Below are 24,738 nucleotides of genomic sequence, written 5' to 3'. Positions count from 1 at the left end.
TGTGGTGGTTATGAACGAAGTGCTTATGTTCCACAAAAATCTGTTTATTTCCACAATTAATTAACCAAGCCAGTAAACCCTCACACATGCTCTGGTTTGATGTTCCTCCTGAAACTCTGTGTTACTGATGCCCTTCACTAACCAAGGCCCTCTCTATTCTGTGTACCCCAGGAAAGAGCTTCACACTGACCATCACAGTCTTCACTGGTCCCCCTCAGGTGGCCACCTACCACCGTGCCATTAAAGTGACCGTGGATGGGCCCAGGGAACCCAGACGTGAGTACTTACAGGGTACATGAAAATATTTGTCTTGTCTTGCTCTTAGGAGCTGTGTGTAGAGGGATTCACAGAGAGAAAGAGAGAGAGAGAGAGAGAGAGAGAGAGAGAGAGGCTATTCTTGGCATAGGAGATGAGAGAAGAGGGTGCCACCATTGCAAACTAAAATATATACATGAGTCATATGCAGATGATACAAGAAAATGTAGCCGTGTGTCGATGAGTATGTGTGTGTAATGTCAGTGTATGTGGGCGAATCAACAACATTTGACCAGCAATCGCAATCAATGGGAGACAATGCAGTGTGTTCGGTGTTGCAGCAGTGTGTGTGTGTGTGGTATTAGGGTGTGGGGATGGGGATGGGCACTGTCAGAGGAAACTGTAAAGCGTATTAAGACATAACCCGAGACCGCTAAGAGGAGCTGTGTCTCCAAGCCGCAAATACCAAACGCTTGTGGCCCTACCCTGCTGCCTTTGGTCAGAGGGTCGTACCTGGTTGACCACATAAGTGGCTCGATGACTTAACACTCTAAAGAGATGGTGAGCTGCCTGCTGTGAGCTGTGCCAGTGAGGTCCAATAGGCTAAAGCTGTTAGCGCCATCGTTTGGGCAGTGATGCATATCAATGTGGTTTAATGTATGATCATGTGAAAGACTGTGGAGGATTGTGTTACAAGGATGAGTCAACCGCTACAGGCTGCTGGTGTGTGTATGCACATGCTTGGCTAGGAGCAGTCAGATCAGATAGGTATAGGGTTTAATGATAATTCCTGTTGAGATATCATGTCTATTATGGTTATACTGTGCAGGTTTATAGTGGCTGCCGTTGATGGGTGGATTGCTATGCTCTGTGCTCATGTCTGTTAAGGGTTTTATTTGGGATAGGGTGGATTTAGCCCAGTCAAAACAGACCAACTGGCCAATGCAGGGAGCCAGGGTGTTCTGGGTGCCACATGGAGGGGATATGGGGGTCCTAGTGAAGGGCGAGGGTGCGAAGGGCAAGGAGGCTGGGGGTGGTGCATTGCCCCACTGCCAGGCTGGAGGCTATTTGAGGAGGCGTTGGAAATGGAGGAGAACAGTGTGGAAAATGGGAGGAATAGATCATAATATCCACTGTGTGTGTGTGTGTGTGTGTGTGTCTGCGTGTGTGTGTGCGTGTCTGTGTATGTGAAATGTGATAGAGTTGCTGGCTATGTCTATGTGTGTAGTAAAGGATATGTACTGCATTTTGTTTGTGTCTGCATGCGCTGCTGAAGAAAAATAGGCACTCAAGTTGTCTGTATGTGTGTGTTCCTGAATGCATGCACAAGTCAGTGTGTTGGCTTCCTGTAGTTGGAAATATCCCTGCACATACCGTAAAGCTGTCTCCTCTCTGTCTCTGTCTACATGTCATGTCTGTACTGAAGGCGTCAGTGTGGCCTCGCTTATTTAATATACACTCCTGTGGCCAGGCCCCATCCTGCTATAAAGTGACATTATTTAATTTAGGGAAGGGGAATTTTGCTTTAAAAAGAGTGGACTCTTAAATCGAGAACGGCACCACCACATTTGTACTTGATAATAAGAATCCTTATATTTTTTTGTGTTAAAAAAACAAAACATTTAAAAACACACAACACAGTTTGCTATCCTATGATATCCTCAGCTAAAGTACACAGTACATGAGTTTAAGTACACCATCAAAGCAGATTACTATCCCTCTATCCCATTGTGAGATGAAAGCCCCCACCTTGGTTGGCCTGCAAACGTTCACCTGTCGGCTGGCTGGCTGGCTGGCAGAGCGGAGTGGGCTGGACTGCTCAGGGCTTTACTGTGTGTTTGTGTAGGGCCTGCATTTGCATGGCTGCCAGCAGAGAAGCTGGCAAAGGGGGAGGGAAGTGCTTTTTTAATGTTTACAGATCCAGTCGGGAAACCTGACGGACAGGACTGAAGCTCCCCTGCGGCAATAATCTGCCAAACACACACCACTCACCTCACTCAGCATGATTGATCAAAAACACATTCACACGTATACACACAGGCACGCACACACACACACACACACACACACACACACACACACACACACACACACACACACACACACACACACACACACACACACACACACACACACACACACACTTTATTCCAACTGTTTTAAGTATTTTCCCCCCTCCCTTCCTCTTCCCCTCACATACACATCACCATGTTGCTTTTGTGTCACTTCGTCACAAACACTGCCCTTGTTGTACAATAGGCCTTCAAGCTAAATTGTACAACGCGAACCAGTCTCTTTAATTAGAGCTCACCACCCTGGGCTTTCTGAGAAGCAGCTTTGTGTACGTCAATGCTCTGCATCACAGAGAGAGAGAGAAGACTCTGCATCAGAGAGAGAGAGAGAAGACTGCATCAGAGAGAGAGAAGACTGCATCAGAGAGAGAGAGAAGACTCTGCATCAGAGAGAGAGAGGACTCTGCATCAGAGATAGAGAGAGAGAAGACTCTGCATCAGAGAGAGAGAAGACTTTGCATCAGAGAGAGAGAAGACTCTGCATCAGAGAGAGAGAAGACTCTCCATCAGAGACAGAGAAGACTTTGCATCAGAGAGAGAGAAGACTCTCCAGAGAGAGAGAAGACTTTGCATCAGAGAGAGAGAGAAGACTGCATCAGAGAGAGAGAGAAGACTCTGCATCAGAGAGAGAGAGAGAAGACTGCATCAGAGAGAGAGAAGACTGCATCAGAGAGAGAGAAGACTCTGCATCAGAGAGAGAGAGAGAAGACTGCATCAGAGAGAGAGAAGACTGCATCAGAGAGAGAGAAGACGTTGCATCAGAGAGAGAGAGAAGAGAATACTTTGCATCAGAGAGAGAGAGGACTCTGCATCAGAGATAGAGAGAGAGAAGACTCTGCATCAGAGAGAGAGAAGACTTTGCATCAGAGAGAGAGAGAAGACTGCATCAGAGAGAGAGAGAAGACTCTGCATCAGAGAGAGAGAGAAGACTGCATCAGAGAGAGAGAAGACTGCATCAGAGAGAGAGAAGACTGCATCAGAGAGAGAGAGAGAAGACTGCATCAGAGAGAGAGAGAAGACTGCATCAGAGAGAGAGAAGACGTTGCATCAGAGAGAGAGAGAAGAGAATACTTTGCATCAGAGAGAGAGAATACTCTGCATCAGACAGAGAGAGAGAAGACTCTGCATCAGAGAGAGAGAGAAGACTGCATCAGAGAGAGAGAAGACTGCACCAGAGAGAGAGAGAAGACTGCATCAGAGAGAGAGAGAGAAGACTCTGCATCAGAGAGAGAGAGAGAGAGATAAGACTCTGCATCAGAGAGAGAGAGAGTAGTTCCTCTGTAGCTCAGTTGGTAGAGCATGGCGCTTGCAACGCCAGGGTTGTGGGTTTGTTTCCCACGGGGGGGCAGTATGAAAATGTATGCACTCACTAACTGTAAAGTCGCTCTGGATAAGAGCGTCTGCTAAATGACTAAAATGTAAATGTAAGATGTGTGATAGAAAGAGAGCAAAAAGAGGAGATGACTGTGTTGAGTGTTGAGACCCTCCCTGTCACTTCCCTTTTACACACCTCTCCGTCCCCCATCTCTCCCCTTTCCTCCCTGTTGCTGCCCCCCCACCCACCTCTCCCTCCCCCATCTCTGCCCTCTCCTCCCTGTCTCTCTCTGTGTGATGACATCACCCGTCACATATCCTCAGAGGGGGAGGGGCTATTAGTATGTATCTCACCCAGACTGAATCCGTTCCTGAGAAAGATGAACTCACCAGAGACGAGGCACACAGGGCTGGGCTGAGAACATACACGCCTGTGAAAAAACTGAGAAAATGAATTAAAATGCCTATTTGTTTGTAGCTCAACCCTAGGTGAGAGGCATCACAGACAGCCATGGTGGACTACACTGTGTGTACAGTTCATAAACTTGCATGCATGTAAACAGAGACATACTGTGTATGCACATGCATCCATTCAGTCATCAGTGTTGGGGAAGCTACTCTGAAAACATAGTTTACCAAGCTACCAATTACTTAACACTGGAAGAAGTTAAGCTAAACTAAAGCTACCTTTAAGAAAAATATAGTTTACTTAACTAGTTACTTAGAAAAGGTAGTTCACTACATCCAAACTTTGTGATAAATTATCATATCTAAATCTGAAATGTCATAGACAACAAATTGCAAGAACAGATCACTCTGGAGTCAGATGTTAATGAACAGAATGTGTAATTTGGCCTATTAAACACAAAATCTATGTTTCACGTGATAATTACATAGGGCTGATGCTGAAAGGAAAGGAAATTCTTGCCTACTTCACCCATCTTTTCTTTTCTTTTTGCAAAAAAAGTAGTGCGTAGTTCCAGTTGTTAGCTACACCGCTACATGGCAAAAAAGTTATTAACTACTGACAACACTACCAAGATTTACATTTAGTTCAACTATCACAAAGCTACTGCAAAATGTAGTGAAATTACTTGTTGAACTAAATGTAGTTCACTACTCCCCAACACTGTCAGTCATAGCAGGCCCTACTTCTGCATATCCTGTGTTTATGATACTATCACACGCTTTCCCACGCACAGTACCGTAGTACTTCTATACTCTTAAAAAAAGGGTTTCAAACTTTTTGGTTGCAGGTAGAACCCTTTTGGTTCTAGGTAGAACCCTTTTGGGTTCCATGTAAAACCCTTTCTACAGAGAGTTCTACATGAAACCCAAAAGGATTCTACCTGGAACCAAAAAGGGTTCTACCTAGAACCAAAAAGGGTTCTCCTATGGGGACAGCCGAATAACCCTTTTGGAACCCTTTTTTTCTAAGAGTGTACAAAATTCACTTGAGCATTGCTGTGTTTTGTTACCTATATTTATTCTGTTGGGGTTCAGAAGGTTAAGGGGGGTGTTGGGGATAGGAGGCGGGGAGTGAGGGTTTGATTCTATTTGGATTTGGCACGCAGACCGTACAAAGTATGCAAATAGACAAACAATGACATTTGCTATGTTATTTTTCTTCATGGTGCAGTCACTCTTCATAGTAAACAAAGAGAGGTGTGTGTTAATGTGTGTATGTGCACACAGCTGTTTGTGTGTGTGTGTGTGTGTGTGCACACCTGCCAGGTGTGTCCATCCCTTAAGTCAGCAGCTCGACCACGCCTATGCTCCACAAATCACATGAAAGGCTCGCCCTCAATGCCAATTGCTCTCTCAAAGGCCACTTTGATGTTGAAATGGAGACGGGTGTTTTTGAAAAACCCTACAGTGTATCAGTGCCAAAAGAGAAAAAAATGTCACGTCTGTCTGACGTGGGGTGCTTTCCTGCCTAACCACCCAGCCAGCCCAGCCATCCATCCTCACTTCAACTCCCAGATGCATAACCTGCAGACGCGGAGACAAAGCAGCAGAGCTGATGTCAAAGAAGAAGACTTCAGAGAAAAACACCTCATTAAAGAGACTGATCTGATCTGATGTGGAATTGGACATGTGCCGTTAAAGACATAAAGGACGCACATTTATGAGGCAAATCGTGAGATTTTACGGTTTCCCAAAAATGTCACTATGTTGTTTGGAATGACCTGAGGCGACAGCGAGCGCTCTCTCTGGGCTCAGTCTCTCCGTCACACTTGGCTTCTGCGATTAGAAACTGAGCAAATATTGTCCGACTGATAAATCCTCTGGAATGCAGTCTGTAAGTTGAATATGTTTGATTGGTTTCAGAGGAAACGTATATTCTGGGACAAACATTAGTCTGACTAGGTACAGGAGTGTAGCAAGAGGGAGCTGTACTGCCATGTATACAGTGACTCTGCTATGTTACTTCAGTCTGCTAGTGTCCTCAGCCATCCAGGTAGAGGCATGAGGTGAGGCCTGTAGAGCCATGGCATGATTAGGACCTTTATTAGTGGAGAGGTAGGGCTGAGAGGGCAGAGGGGATTACTATTTGACCCTGGCTGCTGTGACCCATAGCCCCATCAGCACCCTGTACAACACCCTAAAGGGAAACACTAGGCCTCAGCTCCCCCCAAACCCCTCAGCTCCCCCCAAACCCTTCAGCTCCCCCTAAACCCTTCAGCTCTCCCCAAACCCCTCAGCTCCCCCCAAACCCTTCAGCTTCCCCCAAAACCTTCATCTCTCCCCAAATCCCTCAGCTCCCCACAAACCCTTTAGCTCCCCCTAAACCCTTCAGCTCCCCACAAACCCTTTAGCTCCCCCTAAACCCTTCAGCTCCCCCCAAACCCCTCAGCTCCCCCCAAACCCTTCAGCTCTCCCCAAACCATTCAGCTCCCCCCAAACCCCTCAGCTCCCCCCAAACCCTTCAGCTCCCCCAAAACCCTTCAGCTCCCCCCAAACCCTTCAGCTCCCCCCAAACCCTTCAGCTCCCCCTAAACCCTTCAGCTCCCCCCAAACCATTCAGCTCCCCCCAAACCTCTCAGCTACCCAAAAACCCCTTACCTACCCCAAACCCCTCACCTACCCCAAAATCCTCAGCTACCCCAAACCCCTCACCTACCCCAAACCCCTCAGTTACCCCAAACCTCTCAACTACCACCAAACCCCTCAGCTACCCCCAACCCCTCAGCTACCCCAAACCCCTCAGCTAACCCCAAACCCCTCCATACACACAAACACACCGAGAGAGAAAAACAGACAGACAGAAACAGGCACACACACTACACTCTCAGAAAATAGGGTTTCAAAAGGGTTCTTTGGCTGTCCCCGTAGGATAACCCTTTTTGGTTCCAGGGAGAACCCTTTTGGGTTCCATGTAGAACACTCTGTAGAAAGGGGGACCAAACTTGGGACCAAAAGGGTTCTACCTGCAACCAAAAAGGGTTCTTCAAAGCCATCTCCTATGGGGACAGCCGAAGAACCCTACAAGGTTCTAGATAGCACCTTTTTTTTCTAAGAGTGTACTGTAGATAATCCCATTAAGCCCAAAGCACTGCAAATCAAGGACAGACAGAGAGAGAGAGAGAAAGAGCTGAACCATTCAGTTAGCCCATCACTGTCTCTTTTTCTTCCCATCACCCCCTCTGTGTCTCTGTTTGCTTTTCTGAAAGTCGTTGTGACATGAATGCAGAAGTTTCTATTTAGGAGGAAAAAAGGATGATACTGCTTTGTTATGCCCCCTTTCTACTCCTCAGGTTAGTCATATAGGCTCAAGTCTGCTCCTGTCTGGGTGGACACACAAACACACACAATCAACCCCCTCGCTATGCACACACACACTTGTGGCGGGTGGGGGGCGGGGATAGAATGCCCCCAACAACATTTTAACTTTGTATTCGCTGACATCATACGAAGCAAGTGGACATGCAAAGAATTACAGAATTATACACAGAGGCCTCAGCAAGTGCTTTTAATTCTCCCTGATGATGGATGTGAGGCTGCCAAGGGACTTTTTCTCAGAAACACAGAAAAGCCAATTTCATACCCAAACTCAGCCCCCCTTCCTCCCCCAAACTCACTGCCCAAATGTCTTTCCTGTTTACCTACCAGTGGAGAGAAGTATAAGCCCACTCTATGTACTGCCTCTTCCTTATTTACTCTCAACCATACAGGAGGGAGCCATTACGACCTTTTAGACCTAATTTAATAAAGGTTCAGATATCCATTTAGAAAAATAAATGGCCCATGAGTTGTAATATTTACTCCCTTACTGCATTATGACAATAAACCGTTTTTCTATGGCGAGGGGCTTACTGGAAAACTCTGGGGTTGACATATTTATTTTTCTGGAACTTGTTTGGAGATGTAATGTTGGTTCCAGAGCTGGAGGAGTCAGTAATCCCATGGGCAAACATGGAGGAGAGAAGCTTCTTCAACCTGTGGTTCAAACATCAGTTTAACACAGGCAGTAAATACTAACCACTGAATTTTAATGTCTGGTCTGCACTATGAGAATGTGTCCAGGGCTTTTTCCTGTGGCACTCTGCTGACCTTGATTGTATTCAAGATTAAAGTGTAGAACAACATTTGTATTTGTATTTATTAGGGATCCCCATTAGCTGCTGCTAAGGCAGAAGCTACTCTTCCTGGGGTCCAAACACATTAACGCCCTTACATATTGCAACAATAAAAAAATATATATTATTGTACACATTCAGCGCTACCAGTCCCCTGTTTAAAGGCTGTTTATGGACAGACCTTGGAACCCCATCACTGGAAACTGACATAAATTTACACAGCAGCCTCCTCATACACACACATACCCACATGAACACACACACACTTTTACTTTTCCAGTTCCAATTTTCTGAATCACAAACGCAGACAAATCTTCCACTCTCCCCCCTAATCACACACGCACACACACACACACAAACACACAAAAGCAAACAGACGCACGCAAATACAGAGGAAAATTCACACCTGCCCTTTGACACAGCTGGAGTCTACCTTCCTGTCAGTTGTTACACTGAGCAGTGTGCGTGCAACCCATGTGTGTGTGTGTGTGTGTTTGTGTGTGTGTCGACATGGCTTGTGCATGCTTGTAGCTATACGCGCGTAGGTGTTTGTGTTTGTAAGTTTATGCACACCGAGGTGTGAAGGCGAAACCTTTGACACATCTGCTAGCGTTGCGTTGACATGTGACAACGATGGTTGCTTTTCTTTGCCATAGATCTCTGAGAACACCCTCCCTCCCTCCTACCCACCTCTGACCCAACACCTCACTGCTTACCATGCCCTGGCTACCCCTGTACACTACCAGTCAAAAGTTTTAGAACACCTACTCATTCAATGGTTTTTCTTTATTTTTACTATTTTATACATTGTAGAATAATAGTGAAGACATCAAAACTATGAAATAACACATATTGAATCATGTAGTAACCAAAAAAGTGTTAAACAAATCAAAATATATTTTATATTTGAGATTCTTCAAGTATCCCTTTGCGATGATGACAGCTTTGCACACTCTTGGCATTCTCTCAACCAGCTTCATGAGATAGTCACCTGGAATGCATTTTAATTAACAAGTGTGCCTTCTTAAAAGTTAATTTGTGGAATTTCTTTCCTTCTTAATGCGTTTGAGCCAAGCAGTTGTGTTGTGACAAGGTAGGGGGGGTATACAGAAGAAAGCCCTATTTGGTAAAAGACCAATTCCATATTATGGCAAGAACAGCTCAAATAAGCAAAGAAAAACGACAGTCCATCATTACTTTAAGACATGAAGGTCAGTCAATACGAAACATTTCAAGAACTTTGAACGTTTCTTCAAGTGCAGTCTCAAAAACCATCAAGCGCTATGATGAAACTGGCTCTCATGAGGACCGCCACAGGAATGGAAGACCCAGAGTTACCTCTGCCTCAGAAATTGCAGCCCAAATAAATGCTTCACAGAGTTCAAGTAACAGAAACATCTCAACATCAACTGTTCACAGGAGACTGTGTGAATCAGGCCTTCATGTTCGAATTGCTGCAAAGAAACCACTACTAAAGGACACCAATAAGAAGAAGAGACTTGCTTGGGCCATGAAACACGAGCAAAGGACATTAGACCGATGGAAATGTGTCCTTTGGTCTGGAGTCCAAATTTGAGATTTTTGGTTCCAACCGCCGTGTCTTTGTGAGACGCGGTGTGGGTGAAAGGATGATCACCACATGTGTATTTCCCACCGTAAAGCATGGAGGAGGAGGTGTTATGGTGTGGGGGTGCATTGCTGGTGACACTGTCTGTGATTTATTTAAAATTCAAGGCACACTTAACCAGCATGGCTACCACAGCACTCTGCAGCAATACGCCATCCCATCTATTTGCACTTAATGGGACTATCATTTGTTTTTCAATAGGACAATGACCCAACACACCTCCAGGCTATGTAAGGGCTATTTTACCAAGAAGGAGAGTGATGGAGTGCTGCATTAGATGACCTGGCCTCCACAATCCCCCGACCTCAACCAAATTGAGATGGTTTGGGATGAGTCGGACGGCAGAGTGAAGGAAAAGCAGCCAACAAGTGCTCAGCATATGTGGGAACTCCTTCAAGACTGGTGAAGCTGGTTGAGAGAATGCCAAGAGTGTGCAAAGCTGTCATCAAGGCAAAGGGTGGCTATTTGAAGAATCTCAAATATAAAATATATTTTGATTTGTTTAACACTTTTTTTGTTACTACATGACTATGTTATTTCATAGTTTTGATGTCTTCACTATTATTCTACAATGTAGAAAATAGTAAAAATAAAGAAAAATCCTTGAATGAGTAGGTGTTGTAAAACTTTGACCGGTAGTGTACACACAGCCTTGCAACCCCTACAACCTCTCACCAGAGCTAAAACAACACTCTCAGAGCAGCTTATTTCTTTAATATGATCTGTCACCAGGGTGAAAAAGGGCCCTCTCTGTTCAGCAGGCTGAGTCTGCAGCATGGGAAGGGTTGTGCTCAGGTGCTGAAAAACAACCCCCCCCCCCCCCCCCACCCTCTCCTCACCCCCTCCTCACCCACCTTTACTGACTCCCTCCTACTAACACACATCACCCCTCCCCTCCACCAGAGGAAACACATACATAGTATGGTGGAACAACAGAGGGATGATTGCTCAGTGCTACGGGTCTCTCTGTATTGTTAGTGGATGTGGGTAAGCCTGCACCCCTCCACTCATACTACCTGCCCTGACTTGCCCCAGGCATAGCCCCTATTCCTCTCTAATCACACACACACACACGCAAACACACACACACACACACACACGCACACGCACGCACACACGCACACACAAACATCTAACTACACTACCGCCACGCGGCCTTATCCCTTCATCAAGACAGGAAGGCTGGATCTGTGCTCACACACACAGTTTCACATTCTCTCTTCTGCTGTGAGTGTGTTTTCAGCCCTGCTGTAGACTGGGGGATTTCAGGCTGAGTATGGTCCCCAGGGAAGCCTAGCTAACATTTGCCTCTGAGACAGACAGACAGACATGCGTGCATGCATACAGACAGACAGGCAGCAGTAACAGGCTGGGGAGAGAGCCAGGCTTAGCTAAACTTCCCCTGATAGATTGGTGTAGGCTGTGGAAATCCCACCAGTACACAGACCTCAGTGCAACATGGGCAGAGTGGCAGTCTACTAGTCACAGCCACGTAAGTATTATGGAATCCTATGGTGGAATTTACTACTCGCTAATGGTCGTCCGTCTCATGGTGATAGTTTACAGTGAAATAATGCGTCCATTCAGTTCATGACATGGACATCAATATATAACAAGAGACATTGAAATAGTTAATTGTGTGTGTGGTGTGGTGTTGTGTGGTATGTGTGTTTTTGAGATTCATTTAGAGCCAGACTATATACAGACTAAAGAGCCACAAACATTATTCAAAAATAAAACCCACATCCTTCTGGGTCAGACTCAAACTATGATTGGACAGCCTCTAAAGCCCAACTCTGTAATTGGTTGCGTTGCTGTGACAGTGTAATCGCTAACGCCGCAGGCATCTTGATGGTACCAGTGATAGTGAAAGGGGAAGTCAGAGGGGGTAGGGGAAATGGGGGAGGGCAAAATAGTCAAGATAGGAGGAAGAGGAAGACAGGTGTGCAACGCTTTGCTCAACAGATGTTGAAACGTATTCGAGCTCCAAGACAAAGCGGAAGTTTGCTAGCAACCCGACCAACGCCACTACAACACACTCTCAACTGTCGATCTCAAGCAGGTTGGTGTTTCTGACTGACGAAGAAACAGTTAGAGAGAGCTTATAGTTCAGGATAGAAAGTATATGGCCTATTGCCTTTAAATATTCCTCCCTAATACACACACACACGTCCCTCAACACACTCAACCCACTCAACAGCAGCATGTTAGTCAAATATGTTGTTTTTGTCACACTATGAATGATCTCAGGAGCTGCATTCACATGCTCCAGACAGAGAGAGGCTGACATCAACATGTCATAACAATAGCGCTAAACAAACACAGAACCCTGCACTACAGCTATTGGTACAGGGCCAACATATAATGCACCTCACTTACTATGTACACCTATACTGTATATAGGCAGAGTGCACAGTCCTTCTAGACGTGTTACAGTTTTCAGTCTGATTCAGGCACTCAACTGATTCTAGTCTGCTATCAAGGGCCTACCAAGTCCATTTATACGACAAATACAAATATTTACACTTCAAATATATTCAGCACAGACCTGGGTCTGGGCCAAGGCACGTATTGCCCTTTGCAGTCCAGATAGAGTTTCACTTTGCCCCTGAAAGCACTCCCAGCCCTTTACTAAAAAGAGCTTGTGTTTAATGTGTCTCTCTTTGGAAGGGAACATATGTTTCTTTCTTTCAATGTTAGAAAAAAAGCAGCAGCACAGGGGTGAGGGAGGAAAGGGGCCATATCGGGTGATCATTCAGCGGGACCCGTCAGCGTTTAGGAGCTGTCATTAGCACCCTCTGAGCAAACACTGTCTCTGTGTTCCACTGATATGGGCTTTAGGGGGTTAGGGTGGGACTCGCTGAGAATGGCACGTCTGGTCTGAAGGGGTTGGTCAGCTCTGAGTAAGAGTTGCCCATTGGCACAGGTCTACGATCCCCAAATACTAACCTTAATCATCCTGCTCCTTCTGGCTCAATGTCATTTGTAGACGATCAGGGTTGATCATTTTGCTCTTCAGTGTTTACATTCAAAGGGACCAGTCACAGGGTCCGTTTCCCACACTGATGTATCTTATCTGTTATACTTGAACCTACAGTGGGGGGAAAAAGTATTTAGTCAGCCACCAATTGTGCAAGTTCTCCCACTTAAAAAGATGAGAGAGGCCTGTAATTTTCATCATAGGTACACGTCAACTATGACAGACAAATTGAGAGAAAAAAATCCAGAAAATCAAATTGTAGGATTTTTAATGAATTTATTTGCAAATTATGGTGGAAAATAAGTATTTGGTCACCTACAAACAAGCAAGATTTCTGGCTCTCATAGACCTGTAACTTCTTCTTTAATAGGCTCCTCTGTCCTCCACTCGTTACCTGTATTAATGGCACCTGTTTGAACTTGTTATCAGTATAAAAGACACCTGTCCACAACCTCAAACAGTCACACTCCAAACTCCACTATGGCCAAGACCAAAGAGCTGTCAAAGGACACCAGAAACAAAATTGTAGACCTGCACCAGGCTGGGAAGACTGAATCTGCAATAGGTAAGCAGCTTGGTTTGAAGAAATCAACTGTGGGAGCAATTATTAGGAAATGGAAGACATACAAGACCACTGATAATCTCCCTCGATCTGGGGCTCCACGCAAGATCTCACCCCGTGGGGTCAAAATGATCACAAGAACGGTGAGCAAAAATCCCAGAACCACACGGGGGGACCTAGTGAATGACCTGCAGAGAGCTGGGACCAAAGTAACAAAGCCTACCATCAGTAACACACTACGCCGCCAGGGACTCAAATCCTGCAGTGCCAGACGTGTCCCCCTGCTTAAGCCAGTACATGTCCAGGCCCGTCTGAAGTTTGCTAGAGTGCATTTGGATGATCCAGAAGAGGATTGGGAGAATGTCATATGGTCAGATGAAACCAAAATAGAACTTTTTGGTAAAAACTCAACTCGTCGTGTTTGGAGGACAAAGAATGCTGAGTTGCATTCAAAGAACACCATACCTACTGTGAAGCATGGGGGTGGAAACATCATGCTTTGGGGCTGTTTTTCTGCAAAGGGACCAGGACGACTGATCCGTGTAAAGGAAAGAATGAATGGGGCCATGTATCGTGAGATTTTGAGTGAAAACCTCCTTCCATCAGCAAGGGCATTGAAGATGAAACGTGGCTGGGTCTTTCAGCATGACAATGATCCCAAACACACCGCCCGGGCAACGAAGGAGTGGCTTCGTAAGAAGCATTTCAAGGTCCTGGAGTGGCCTAGCCAGTCTCCAGATCTCAACCCCATAGAAAATCTTTGGAGGGAGTTGAAAGTCCGTGTTGCCCAGCGACAGCCCCAAAACATCACTGCTCTAGAGGAGATCTGCATGGAGGAATGGGCCAAAATACCAGCAACAGTGTGTGAAAACCTTGTGAAGACTTACAGAAAACGTTTGACCTGTGTCATTGCCAACAAAGGGTATATAACAAAGTATTGAGAAACTTTTGTTATTGACCAAATACTTATTTTCCACCATAATTTGCAAATAAATTCATTAAAAATCCTACAATGTGATTTTCTGGAGAGAAAAAAATCTCATTTTGTCTGTCATAGTTGATGTGTACCTATGATGAAAATGACAGGCCTCTCTCATCTTTTTAAGTGGGAGAACTTGCACAATTGGTGGCTGACTAAATACTTTTTATCCCCACTGTATCTACGTGTTCTGAAGAACACAAAAAATATGGGGGACATCAAGGCCCTATGTCTTCAGTTAATCTGCTGATAAAATACTATTGTATTGGCCAAAGAAAACATAAACGGTGGGTGGGAAAAGCACAGCCATTATTTCTAAAGAGATTTTCCATGGAATGGATTTTCAGTACATAGTTAATAATGACAGACATTTTATATCAACCTTTTTATTTGGTCCTCACAATCCTTATAATGCTGTAAGATGATGCAACAGCCATCTAGAGAGGAAGCTAGTAAATCTACAGCTTCTGGCATCCATTTTACCTCTTCCATGTATTGAGCGCTGGTGTTTGAACCACATCATCCCTGCCTCCCCGTTGGCCTCTATCTCCCAGCTCTATCTTGTGGTTATGATATCATAGAGAAAAAACTGGGCATTCTTTCCTAAGTGCACCCTGACACATAAAATATTCATCCCACCACAGAATCCCCTCCGAAATGGGTCTGTGGTGCGCAGAGAACCCTGGTCAAGACCCTACAGAGTGGGAGTCAACCTCTGGCGTTCTACCAGACACACTCTTGGATGAGCGGGGTCAGGCCTAAAAGAGGTTTAAACACTGCATTGAACAGCAGCAGGTAAAGGGCTCTGTCTGTCTCTTAATCTAGAGTCGATGTCTGTGCCCCTGTGGACATCTAATTAGCATAATAAAAAAATCCCCATAAAAATCAGTCAGTTTAAGCTAGAAATATCTGCATCTGCCTATGTAACACTTCCGCATCTGCGGTGAAAGGTGACAGCTAGAGCGGTGTTTGTCAGACCATGAGACCATGGTCTTCCCACAGAATTGTCTGTAGCGTCCAAACGGTTTGGCCTACAAACTATTATGACTCTACAAACTAGATGAGACTCTCACAAACATGTACATGTCGGTTGTTTTGCTTTACAAGACTCGTCTGAAGATCCCCCGGTACTAGTCAAAAAAATGTACGTCAAATAATTGTTTTATATATTTTTTTGATACTTCAAGGGGTCTTAAAATTCTAAATCAAATAGCAAAATGATCCTTGGTATGACCTTCAAACAATTCCATATAGCTTAGTACCCCCCTATCGCACCAATCCATTTCCTCTCTATGAGGCTTAGAGGGGTGAAAAGAGGAGGAAGGTTGTGTATACTGTATCTATTTGTAAGTCGCTCTGGATAAGAGCGTCTGCTAAATGACGTAAATGTAATGTAAATGTAAATATACTGTATATTAGCTTCCAGATGGGAAACTGCTGAAGTCTTCTCTTGTATAAAAAAGGGAGGGACAGAGAGAGACGGGAAGAAAGATGGGGGAGAGAGAGAGAAGGGGGTGAAGAGGGGGTAGAGATGAGAGCTATAGTCAACCATGTGAGTTGACTTGTGGTGTTAACAGTAACTGTGGGGTTTGGGGTAATGAGCACCAGGCCTGATCCTAATGAAGCTTCTGCTCTGCTCCTATGGTTCTCTCTCATGGTAACATTGGCTGGCCAAACCCCCTACTGGAAGTACAGAACAGTGTGTGACCACCACACTCCCTGCCAGCTGGACCTGAGCCACTGGATCCACTGCTGTTTGTGTGTGTGTGAGTGTGTGTGTGTGTGCGCGCGCACGTGGGTGATCAAGCAGTATGATCCCTTTTATCCCCAAAGCGCCAGCCAGTTCATCCCAGACCACCACGGGTCACAGAAAAAAAGTTAATAACTGCACTAGGACACATACATGGGTCTATATTTGGAGGGCCGTTTCGCCTGGCCTCCCCTACTCTGGGGTGGAGCAGACATAGCCGCGGTGTCTGTGTGGGAGATGAAGCCAGCAAGGGCCTGTGTGTGTCTGCGTGTATTTGTGCGGGTGTGTGTGTAGAGTGTGTGTAGTGTGTGTGTGTGTGTGTAGAGTGTGTGTAGAGTGTGTGTGTGTGTGTGTGTGTGTTTGTGTGTGTGTGTGTGTGTGCAGATGTGTCTGGAGTAGACTGTGTCCCTGTGTCATAGTGAGATGGTGGGTGTATACTGTAGGTGGGGTCACTGACTTTTACTGCATCCTTCTGCGTTTTTTACATCTGACTCCCAACACAGACAGCTGGACATGTCAAACAGTCAAACAGCCCTGGTCTCCACATTCAGACATTACTCATCCACACACACACACACACACACACACACACACACACACACACACACACACACACACACACACACACACACACACACACACACACACACACACACACACACACACAAGGGGGAGGGTGTTGATCCCAGTGTGAGTGTGTGAGTATACGTGTGGGTGTGTCTTACTGGCAATGTGTTGGTGTGTTTGAGGGGACTGTGTTGTAGTTTGGGTGATGGTTATTTATCTACAGTATGTTTGCATGTGAGAGCGTTGATTTGAATGTGTCTGCGTCAAGTCGTTGGCACCATTTTAATGTAGACTATTCTATTCTACTTATTCTACTTGGGAGTCGAGCTTAGTCCACATCATTGGTGTGTGTATGTCTGTGTGTGAAAGGGGGTAGGGGGGGGGAGAGACAGAGAATACTTCATTGTATGTAAAGAGAGGGAGTGATCTCTACCAAATGGACAGAGCGGTAAACAGGAGGATACATTACCCATGGGTCAAATCGCAGGAGGGAAGATATATTGCCCATGGGTCAGTCTGAGAGAGGACGGGCAAAATCCATATCAGTCCGTCTGCTGGCCCCCTTTATACAGTGATAAAATATTCAAATCTAGCCATTACTTCACATTAGAGATGCCAGGGAGAAAACCACAGAATATATACATGTTCTTTCAGACATGTGTTTGTTGCATTGATAGTTACATTAAAATCCCTTCCTCCATTAGAGGCGTCTCTCATCCGGACTAACGTATGGCATTTAGGTGTGTGTGTGTGTGTTTGTGTGTGTGTGTGTGTGTGTGTGTGTGTGTGTGTGTGTGTGTGTGTGTGTGTGTGTGTGTGTGTGTGTGTGTGTGTGTGTGTGACATCACATGTTAAATACGATGGAGAGAGATCGCATTAAATTAGCCTTGCAAGTATGACTTTTAAGAAAACCTTTTCAGAGGAAGAGATATTAAAGTGAAAAGGGTTTGCTTGTAGTATTTGGTCTTTCCACGTCTTGTTCATATCAGACTAATGCGAGGTGCGAAATATGCTTTTACTCATACATTCCGATCTCTCTCATCACACACACACACACACACACACACACGTGCGTGCACATGCGCATATGAGCAACACGTCCACACAGTGTGTTCCAGTATGAGTATTATAGTCTAGGAGGGATGTCTGGGTGTTTCCCTCACTGAGTAACTGCTTTGTCAGACCTGAGTCGCTGTGAGACATACAGTATAGTCACTATTTGGACAAGTAGACCCAATCTGTGGTGAACTGGGGTTATACTGGGGTTGAACTGGGGTTATACTGGGGTTATACTGGGGTTATACTGGGGTTATACTGGGGTTGAACTGGGGTTATACTGGGGTTGTACTGGGGTTATATTGGGGTTGTTACTGGGGTTATACTGGGGTTGTACTGGGGTTATACTGGGGTTATACTGGGGTTGTACTGGGGTTGTAATGGGGTTATACTGGGGTTGTACAGGGGTTATACTGGGGTTATACTGGGGTTGTACTGGGGTTATACTGGGGTTATACTGGGGTTGTACTGGGGTTGTAATGGGGTTATACTGGGGTTGTACTGGGGCTATACTGGGGTTATACTGGGGTTGTACAGGGGTTATACTGGGGTTATACTGGGGTTGTACTGTTGAGTCGACAAGTTAGGGGATAAGGGGATAGATTGGAAGAAGTTTCTGATGCTATAATTATAAACTATTTCATACTATCATTATCATACTATTATTATATTATTAAGCTAGTACTATTGTTATACACTAGAGTATTAGTGGTATTCCTATATGAATGTGCTATTAGGAGCATGTAGCCATTTATCTGATTATAACACAAAGGCAGGTGCAGATTTAGCACAACCACAACTCCAGTGCCTGTCAACATTCTATTCATATGTTTCTATTTCTAAGTAAACTTGGCTACTGTTCTGTTATATCATCTGATTGAATCAGATTAGTTGGTGGAGAACAGAGGCCTTTATTCATATTATATAACTCTGTCACTGTACTATCCCCCATTGCCAATATATCCCCTCCCACTTCTAAACAGAGTCACAAGGCCTAGTAAACTGTTGGTGCCCATAGAGAGAGCTGAGGAAAGAAAAACTCAAATATTACAGCAGACCTAACATTTGGATGTACTGTTGTTTTGACTATTTTTGACTATTTACTACTGCTGTGGAAAATTAATAAAGTGCCATGATTTCCCGGCTGTGTAGGTGGTAACTTGGCTCTCCTCTCTCTCTCTTTTTCTCTCCCTCTCTCCTTCTCTCTTCCTCCCTCAGGACACAGGGTGAAGCTGGAGGACCCCCAGAAGATGCAGTTCTCTGATAGGCTGACAGAGATTGAGCGTTACCAGCGGGCCAGCCTGCGGATGGGGCCTGGTAACCCCCAGCCCCGGCCCATGCACCAGAGCCACCTGGGGCCCTCCACCCAGTCCCAGATACAAGGTAGGACCACTGCCCACACTCCACGTTCTGCTACAGTACTGTATAGGGGTTAGCTCTACAAATGCCTCTCCCTGCCTACAGTGATAGCTAAATTTGTCATTATGAGCTGGCGTTAGCCTGTATGGCCTGACTCTGACACATAATGAACTGACAGTGTTGCTCTAACTTTATCTCTATGGGCTGAGTTAGCCTGTATGTGGAAGGCTGAGGCCCCAGGTTTAGTTAGTCTGTATGTGGCAGGCTGAGGCCCCAGGTTTAGTTAGCCTGTATGTGGAAGGCTGAGGCCCCAGGTTTAGTTAGCCTGTATGTGGCAGGCTGAGGCCCCAGGTTTAGTTAGCCTGAATGTGGCAGGCTGAGGCCCCAGGTTTAGTTAGTCTGTATGTGGCAGGCTGAGGCCCCAGGTTTAGTTAGTCTGTATGTGGCAGGCTGAGGCCCCAGGTTGAGTTAGTCTGTATGTGGCAGGCTGAGGCTCCAGGTTGAGTTAGTCTGTATGTGGCAGGCTGAGGCCCCAGGTTGAGTACAACCCTCCCTGCTGATATGAGAGCCCAGACCTGGGGGAGGTCCAGTACATTTACTGGCAGGGGCCGCTCACTCACGCCAGCTCTGTCCCCGGATGCCCTGCGTCGGTGGGGCCTGGGGCCGCAGAGAGCAGGACGCAGGGTCCAGTCTGGGGCCAGGTGGCACCCTGATCCCTGCCAAACAGCCTGACTGGGGCACTGGGGCTCGTTCACCACATCACACTACAGCCTCAGGAATCTCACAGCCACCCGGTACATCGGCAATCACGTCAGTCTCAAACTGACTGGCCTAACAGGGCAGATCTGCAGTTGAGACAGTGGGGAGGAGGGGAATGTGTGTGTGTGTGTGTGTCTAAGGGGAGAGGGGGTACGTGGGTGGAGGTTCGCTCACAGACATATGTCAGAGCTTCTGAACGTGATGGCATGTCTGTGATGGCACATACGCACAGACAAACACACACACACAGACACACACACACACACGCTGTCCTCTCTCACCCACTCCCTAGTTCTCATGCAGGGGGTTAGGGCTGACAGAGAGTGAGGCTCCTTCCCAGTTAATGAGTCTATATCAGTGCGTCGTAGAGGTGTTTAGGAGTGTTTTGCTCTCTGTGGTTGGAAGTGTATCTCTCAGTACATGGGGTTTAGCCTTGTGCTCCTGACTCACCACTGTGAACCTAGCTACACTAAATATACAAAAGTATGTGGACACACCTTCAAATTACTAGATTCGGCTATTTCAGCCACACCCGTTGCTGACAGATGTATAAAATTTAGTGCATCCATGCAATCTCCATAGACAAACATTGGCAGTAGAATGGCCTTACTGAAGAGCTCAGTGACTTTCAACGTGGCACCGTCATAGGATGCCACCTTTCCAACAAATTAGTTCATCAAATTTATGCCCTGCTAGAGCTGCCCCAGTCAACTGTAAGTCTTGTTATTGTGAAGTGGAGACGTCTAGGAGCAACAACGGTTCAGCCGTGAAGTGATAGGCCACACTAGCTCACAAAATGGGATCGCCGAGTGCTGAAGCGCGTAGCGCGTAAAAATCGTCTGTACTCGGTTGCAACACTCACCACCGAGTTCCAAACTGCCTCTGGAAGCAACGTCAGCACAATAACTGTTCGCCTGGAGCTTCATGAAATGGGTTTCCATGGCCGAGCAGCCACACACAAGCCTAAGATCACCATGCACAATGCCAAGTGTTGACTGGAGTGGTGTAGAGCTCACCGCCATTGGACTCTGGAGCAGTGGAAACGCGTTCTCTGGAGTGATGAATCACGCTTCACCATCTGGCAGTCTGATGGACGAATCTGGGTTTGGCGGATGCTACCTGCCCCAATGCATAGTGCCAACTGTAAAGTTTGGTGGAGGAGGAATAATGGTCTGGGGTTGTTTTTCATGGTTCGGGCTAGGCCCCTTAGTTCCAGTGAAGGGAAATCTTAATGCTACAGCATACAATGACAGTCTAGACGATCCTGTGCTTCCAACTTTGTGGTAACAGTTTGGGGAAGGCCCTTTGCTGTTTCAGCATGACAATGCCCCCGTGCATGGTTTGTTGAGATCGGTGTGGAAGAATTTGACTGGCCTGCACAAAGCCCTGACCTCAACCCCATCGAACACTTTTGGGATGAATTGGAATGCCGACTGCGAGCCAGGCCTAATCGCCCAACATCAGTGCCCGAACTCACTAATGCTCTAGTGGCTGAATGGAAGCAAGTCCCCGCAGCAATGTTCCAACATCTAGTGGAAAGCCTTCCCAGAAGATTGGAGGCTGTTATAGCAGCAAAGGGGGGACCAACTCCATATTAATGCCCATGATTTTGGAACGAGATGTTCGACGAGCAGGTGTCCACACACTTTTTGTCATGTAGTGTAGCTGAGCTTACACAACTCTGCTAATCAGCAGCACCATGCTCTCCTCTGTCCTTTGACTTAATTTGACTTATGTTGTTGTTCCTCCATAAGTGATATGAACTGTACTGCACATGGCCAAGGAACATCATCTGCCAGTGCCATGGACCAGTAGGACCATGAGTAGTTAGCATCTAGACAACTAGAGACAGCACTACTTTTACACATTTCCTGATGGTTTAAGTTTGCATTCTGTACTTTAATGTATGTTGTCTGTCATTGGAACGGCCCTGGCAGGTAAGCTTATCCAGAAGGACTTACAGGGCCGTGAAAAAGTATTTGCCCCCTTTCTGATTTTCTCTATTTTTGCATATTTATGATACTGAATGTTATCAGATCTTCAACCAAAACCTAATATTAGATAAAGGGAACCTGAGTTTACAAATAACACAAAAAAAGATATTTATTTTATTTATTTAATGAAATAAGTATGTAATTGTTGTGTTATTTGTTCACTCAGGTTCCCTTTATCTAATATTAGGTTTTGGTTGAAGATCTGATAACATTTTGTATCAAAAATATGCAAAAGTAGAGAAAATTAGAAGGTGGGCAAATACTTTTCACTGCCCTGTATCCATAAGGGCTTGCTACATATCTCCAAATTCCTCCTGTCTAGCAGGAGAGGTGTACAGACAGTAGTGAGATGGCAGGTGAAGAAAGGCTCTGTGCTCTGCCCTCGTCTGCCTAGCTGCAGGAGGATTAGGGCAGGAATTAGATCTTTATAGGCATGTCAGATCTCAAAGGCCTGCACCATTAGAACACACACCAGACACAACACATTAATGCGGCTCAGAGCTGCCAGGGATGAGAGGCATAGAGCTCCAAACTGATTCCACACAGCACCCACCAGGGGCTAGAGGCCCTCTCTGAAGTGTATTTATGTGTGTGCATGCGTTCGTGTGTGTGTAGACACAAGGAGGGGAGGACTGTAAAACCACACACCTTAATCTCTGGTATTACCACCATGACTGTGTAGCTCAGGGCTAATGCTAAAATAATCAAATAACAGTGGCGAAATGTTTTCCCTCCCCTCGTCTACATATGTACACTTACATGTTTTATTCATTTAGCAGACACTCTTATCCAGAACGACTTACAGAATAAATTTGTGTTAAGTGCCTTGCTCAAGGGCACATCGACAGATTTTTCACTTAGTTGGCTCTGGGATTCAAACCAGCAACCTTTCGGTTACTAGCCCAATGCTCTTAACCACTAGGCTACCTGCCGCCCATGTACACTATGACACAGATCACTGGGCATCGCCATGTACAGTATGTATAGCAGTCATGCTTAGACAACACACTACTACAAACCTAGCTCAAACTAAAATAGTCCCTTGGTAATAAATCACATTTGGAAACACAGGGATGTATTTAGATATAAACACGACACACACCTCTGCTTTTGGCAGCCGTCATAGAAAGAGTTGTATTTTGCAGATACATTTAATCCTGGACCCGTTTGTTTGAGAATCACTGGGTAATAGATGAGCCGTCAACACTTTATAATTAAATGGATTCCCATCTTCCGATTGCAAAATATGTTTTCTATTATCTACACAGAAACCCAGAGTTGACAGCCAACAAGAACTTGAGAAAATACAATGTCATCTCCTGTTAAAGGCCATTGCTTCATATTGTTTTCTGAGCCATGAAATAGTGTCTGAGTTTTGTTGTCAACATAACACTTTGAGACATCTGCTAAACGCTGCCCTGGATTCTCAGACATACGCACACACACATACAGAATACACACACAGTATGTGCTCTTCTCTCTCTCTCTCTCTCTCTCTCTCTCTCTCTCTCTCTCTCTCTCTCTCTCTCTCTCTCTCTCTCTCTCTCTCTCACACACACACACACAAAGTTACGTGCCAATGTTGCAAGCTCTGCTAGCGCTCTAGACAGACAGGATAATTAAGAGCTCATTATAGCGCATGCAGTGACAGGATTCCAGCGCTCGGCTCACCACTTGTTTTTGTTCAGCCGTGGCCACAGGTGAGCCTGCTAGATGTGAGGAATGATCCTACGGGAGGGCATGTGGGGAGCTGTGTGTGTGTGGTTCTACCAGGGCAGTCAAGCAAATCCCACACTCAGACAATCGGGTACCATATTTTTATTCTGGTTTTCTAAACGTGTGTGTGTGGACATGTTTAACTATACTTGTGGGGACCAGAAGTCCCCACAAGAATAATAAACCAAGAAAAATCTGACCAACTGGGGACATTTTATTGGTCCCCCCAAGGTCAAATGCTATATCTAAGGGGGTTTAGGGTTAAGGTTAGAATTAGTGTTAGGGTTAGGTTTAGGGTTAGGGGTTAGGGAAAATAGGATTTTGAATGGGACTGAATTGTATGTCCCCACAAGATTAGCTGTGCAAGACTGTGTATGTGTGTGTGTGTGTGTGTGTGTGTGTGTGTGTGTGTGTGTGTGTGTGTGTGTGTGTGTGTGTGTGCGTGTGTGTTTTAATGATATTCAGAGAATGCCGTCCATCTCCTTAAAGCACCCTGTGTATAATGTCTACAGTTTATACCAGTTTTACCAGGCAGACAAAGAGGCAAATATGTGAAAGATGTTAGGATTAAATGGAAAGAATATTAGATTTCAAGGAGACGCTGCAAAAAGAATCCTGAAGATTCTGGTTTTACTCATTTTCTTTTCTAAAGGAGACGAAGTTAACAAGCCTCAGGCTACTTTAACAAGCTCCCCAAACCAAAGCTGTTCTTTTAACTGAAATGCGTTTTAGAAAAAAAAGTCAGTGGCAGTTTAATCATCCAATACAAAGTATTTTGCCTTTTGAGGTGGTATCATTTAACATGCTATTTGTTCCAACACCTGTGTTCCTAACTGGATGAATATCAGATACTAGCATAACTTTCCGCCATCTAGTCAAGTGCTCACTGCTTTGATGAGGGCCAAAGAAACCTGTGGTGCGGAGGAGGTAGTGGTGTGTGTGTGTGTGTGTGTGTGTGTGTGTGTGTGTGTGTGTGTGTGTGTGTGTGTGTGTGTGTGTGTGTGTGTGTGTGTGTGTGTGTGTGTGTGTGTGTAATGGCTGTGAGTGATAAAACACACTCCAGTTTTATTAATTCTCTCACCACGATGAGGGATCTAGTCTTAATGATTCTAGCAGAGCAGGAAACAAAGGACCACCTCCATGCTGCCCAGGACGATCACATCTCAGC

The 24,738-nt window shown here is 45.5% G+C and overlaps 1 protein-coding gene across 3 annotated transcripts in view; it reads left to right on the top strand.

The window, feature by feature from the left end:
• The window catches only part of LOC311145532 (runt-related transcription factor 3-like), a 75,932-nt gene that overhangs the window by 36,371 nt on the left and 14,823 nt on the right, over nucleotides 1-24,738 (top strand). For 2 of the 3 annotated variants that reach the window (XM_084181799.1, XM_084181798.1), the window contains 2 exons: nucleotides 172-276; nucleotides 18,961-19,125. In XM_084181799.1, the coding sequence (XP_084037925.1) occupies nucleotides 172-276; nucleotides 18,961-19,125 (270 nt within the window). Of the gene's footprint in view, nucleotides 1-171; nucleotides 292-18,960; nucleotides 19,126-24,738 lie in introns of all 3 variants that reach the window. The other variant, XM_084181797.1, reaches the window with a different exon arrangement.

This window comes from Coregonus lavaretus (genome assembly GCF_964263955.1).
Source record: "Coregonus lavaretus genome assembly, chromosome: 18".
Taxonomy (NCBI): Eukaryota; Metazoa; Chordata; class Actinopteri; order Salmoniformes; family Salmonidae; genus Coregonus; species Coregonus lavaretus.
This window is presented reverse-complemented; position numbering and strand designations above follow the sequence as displayed.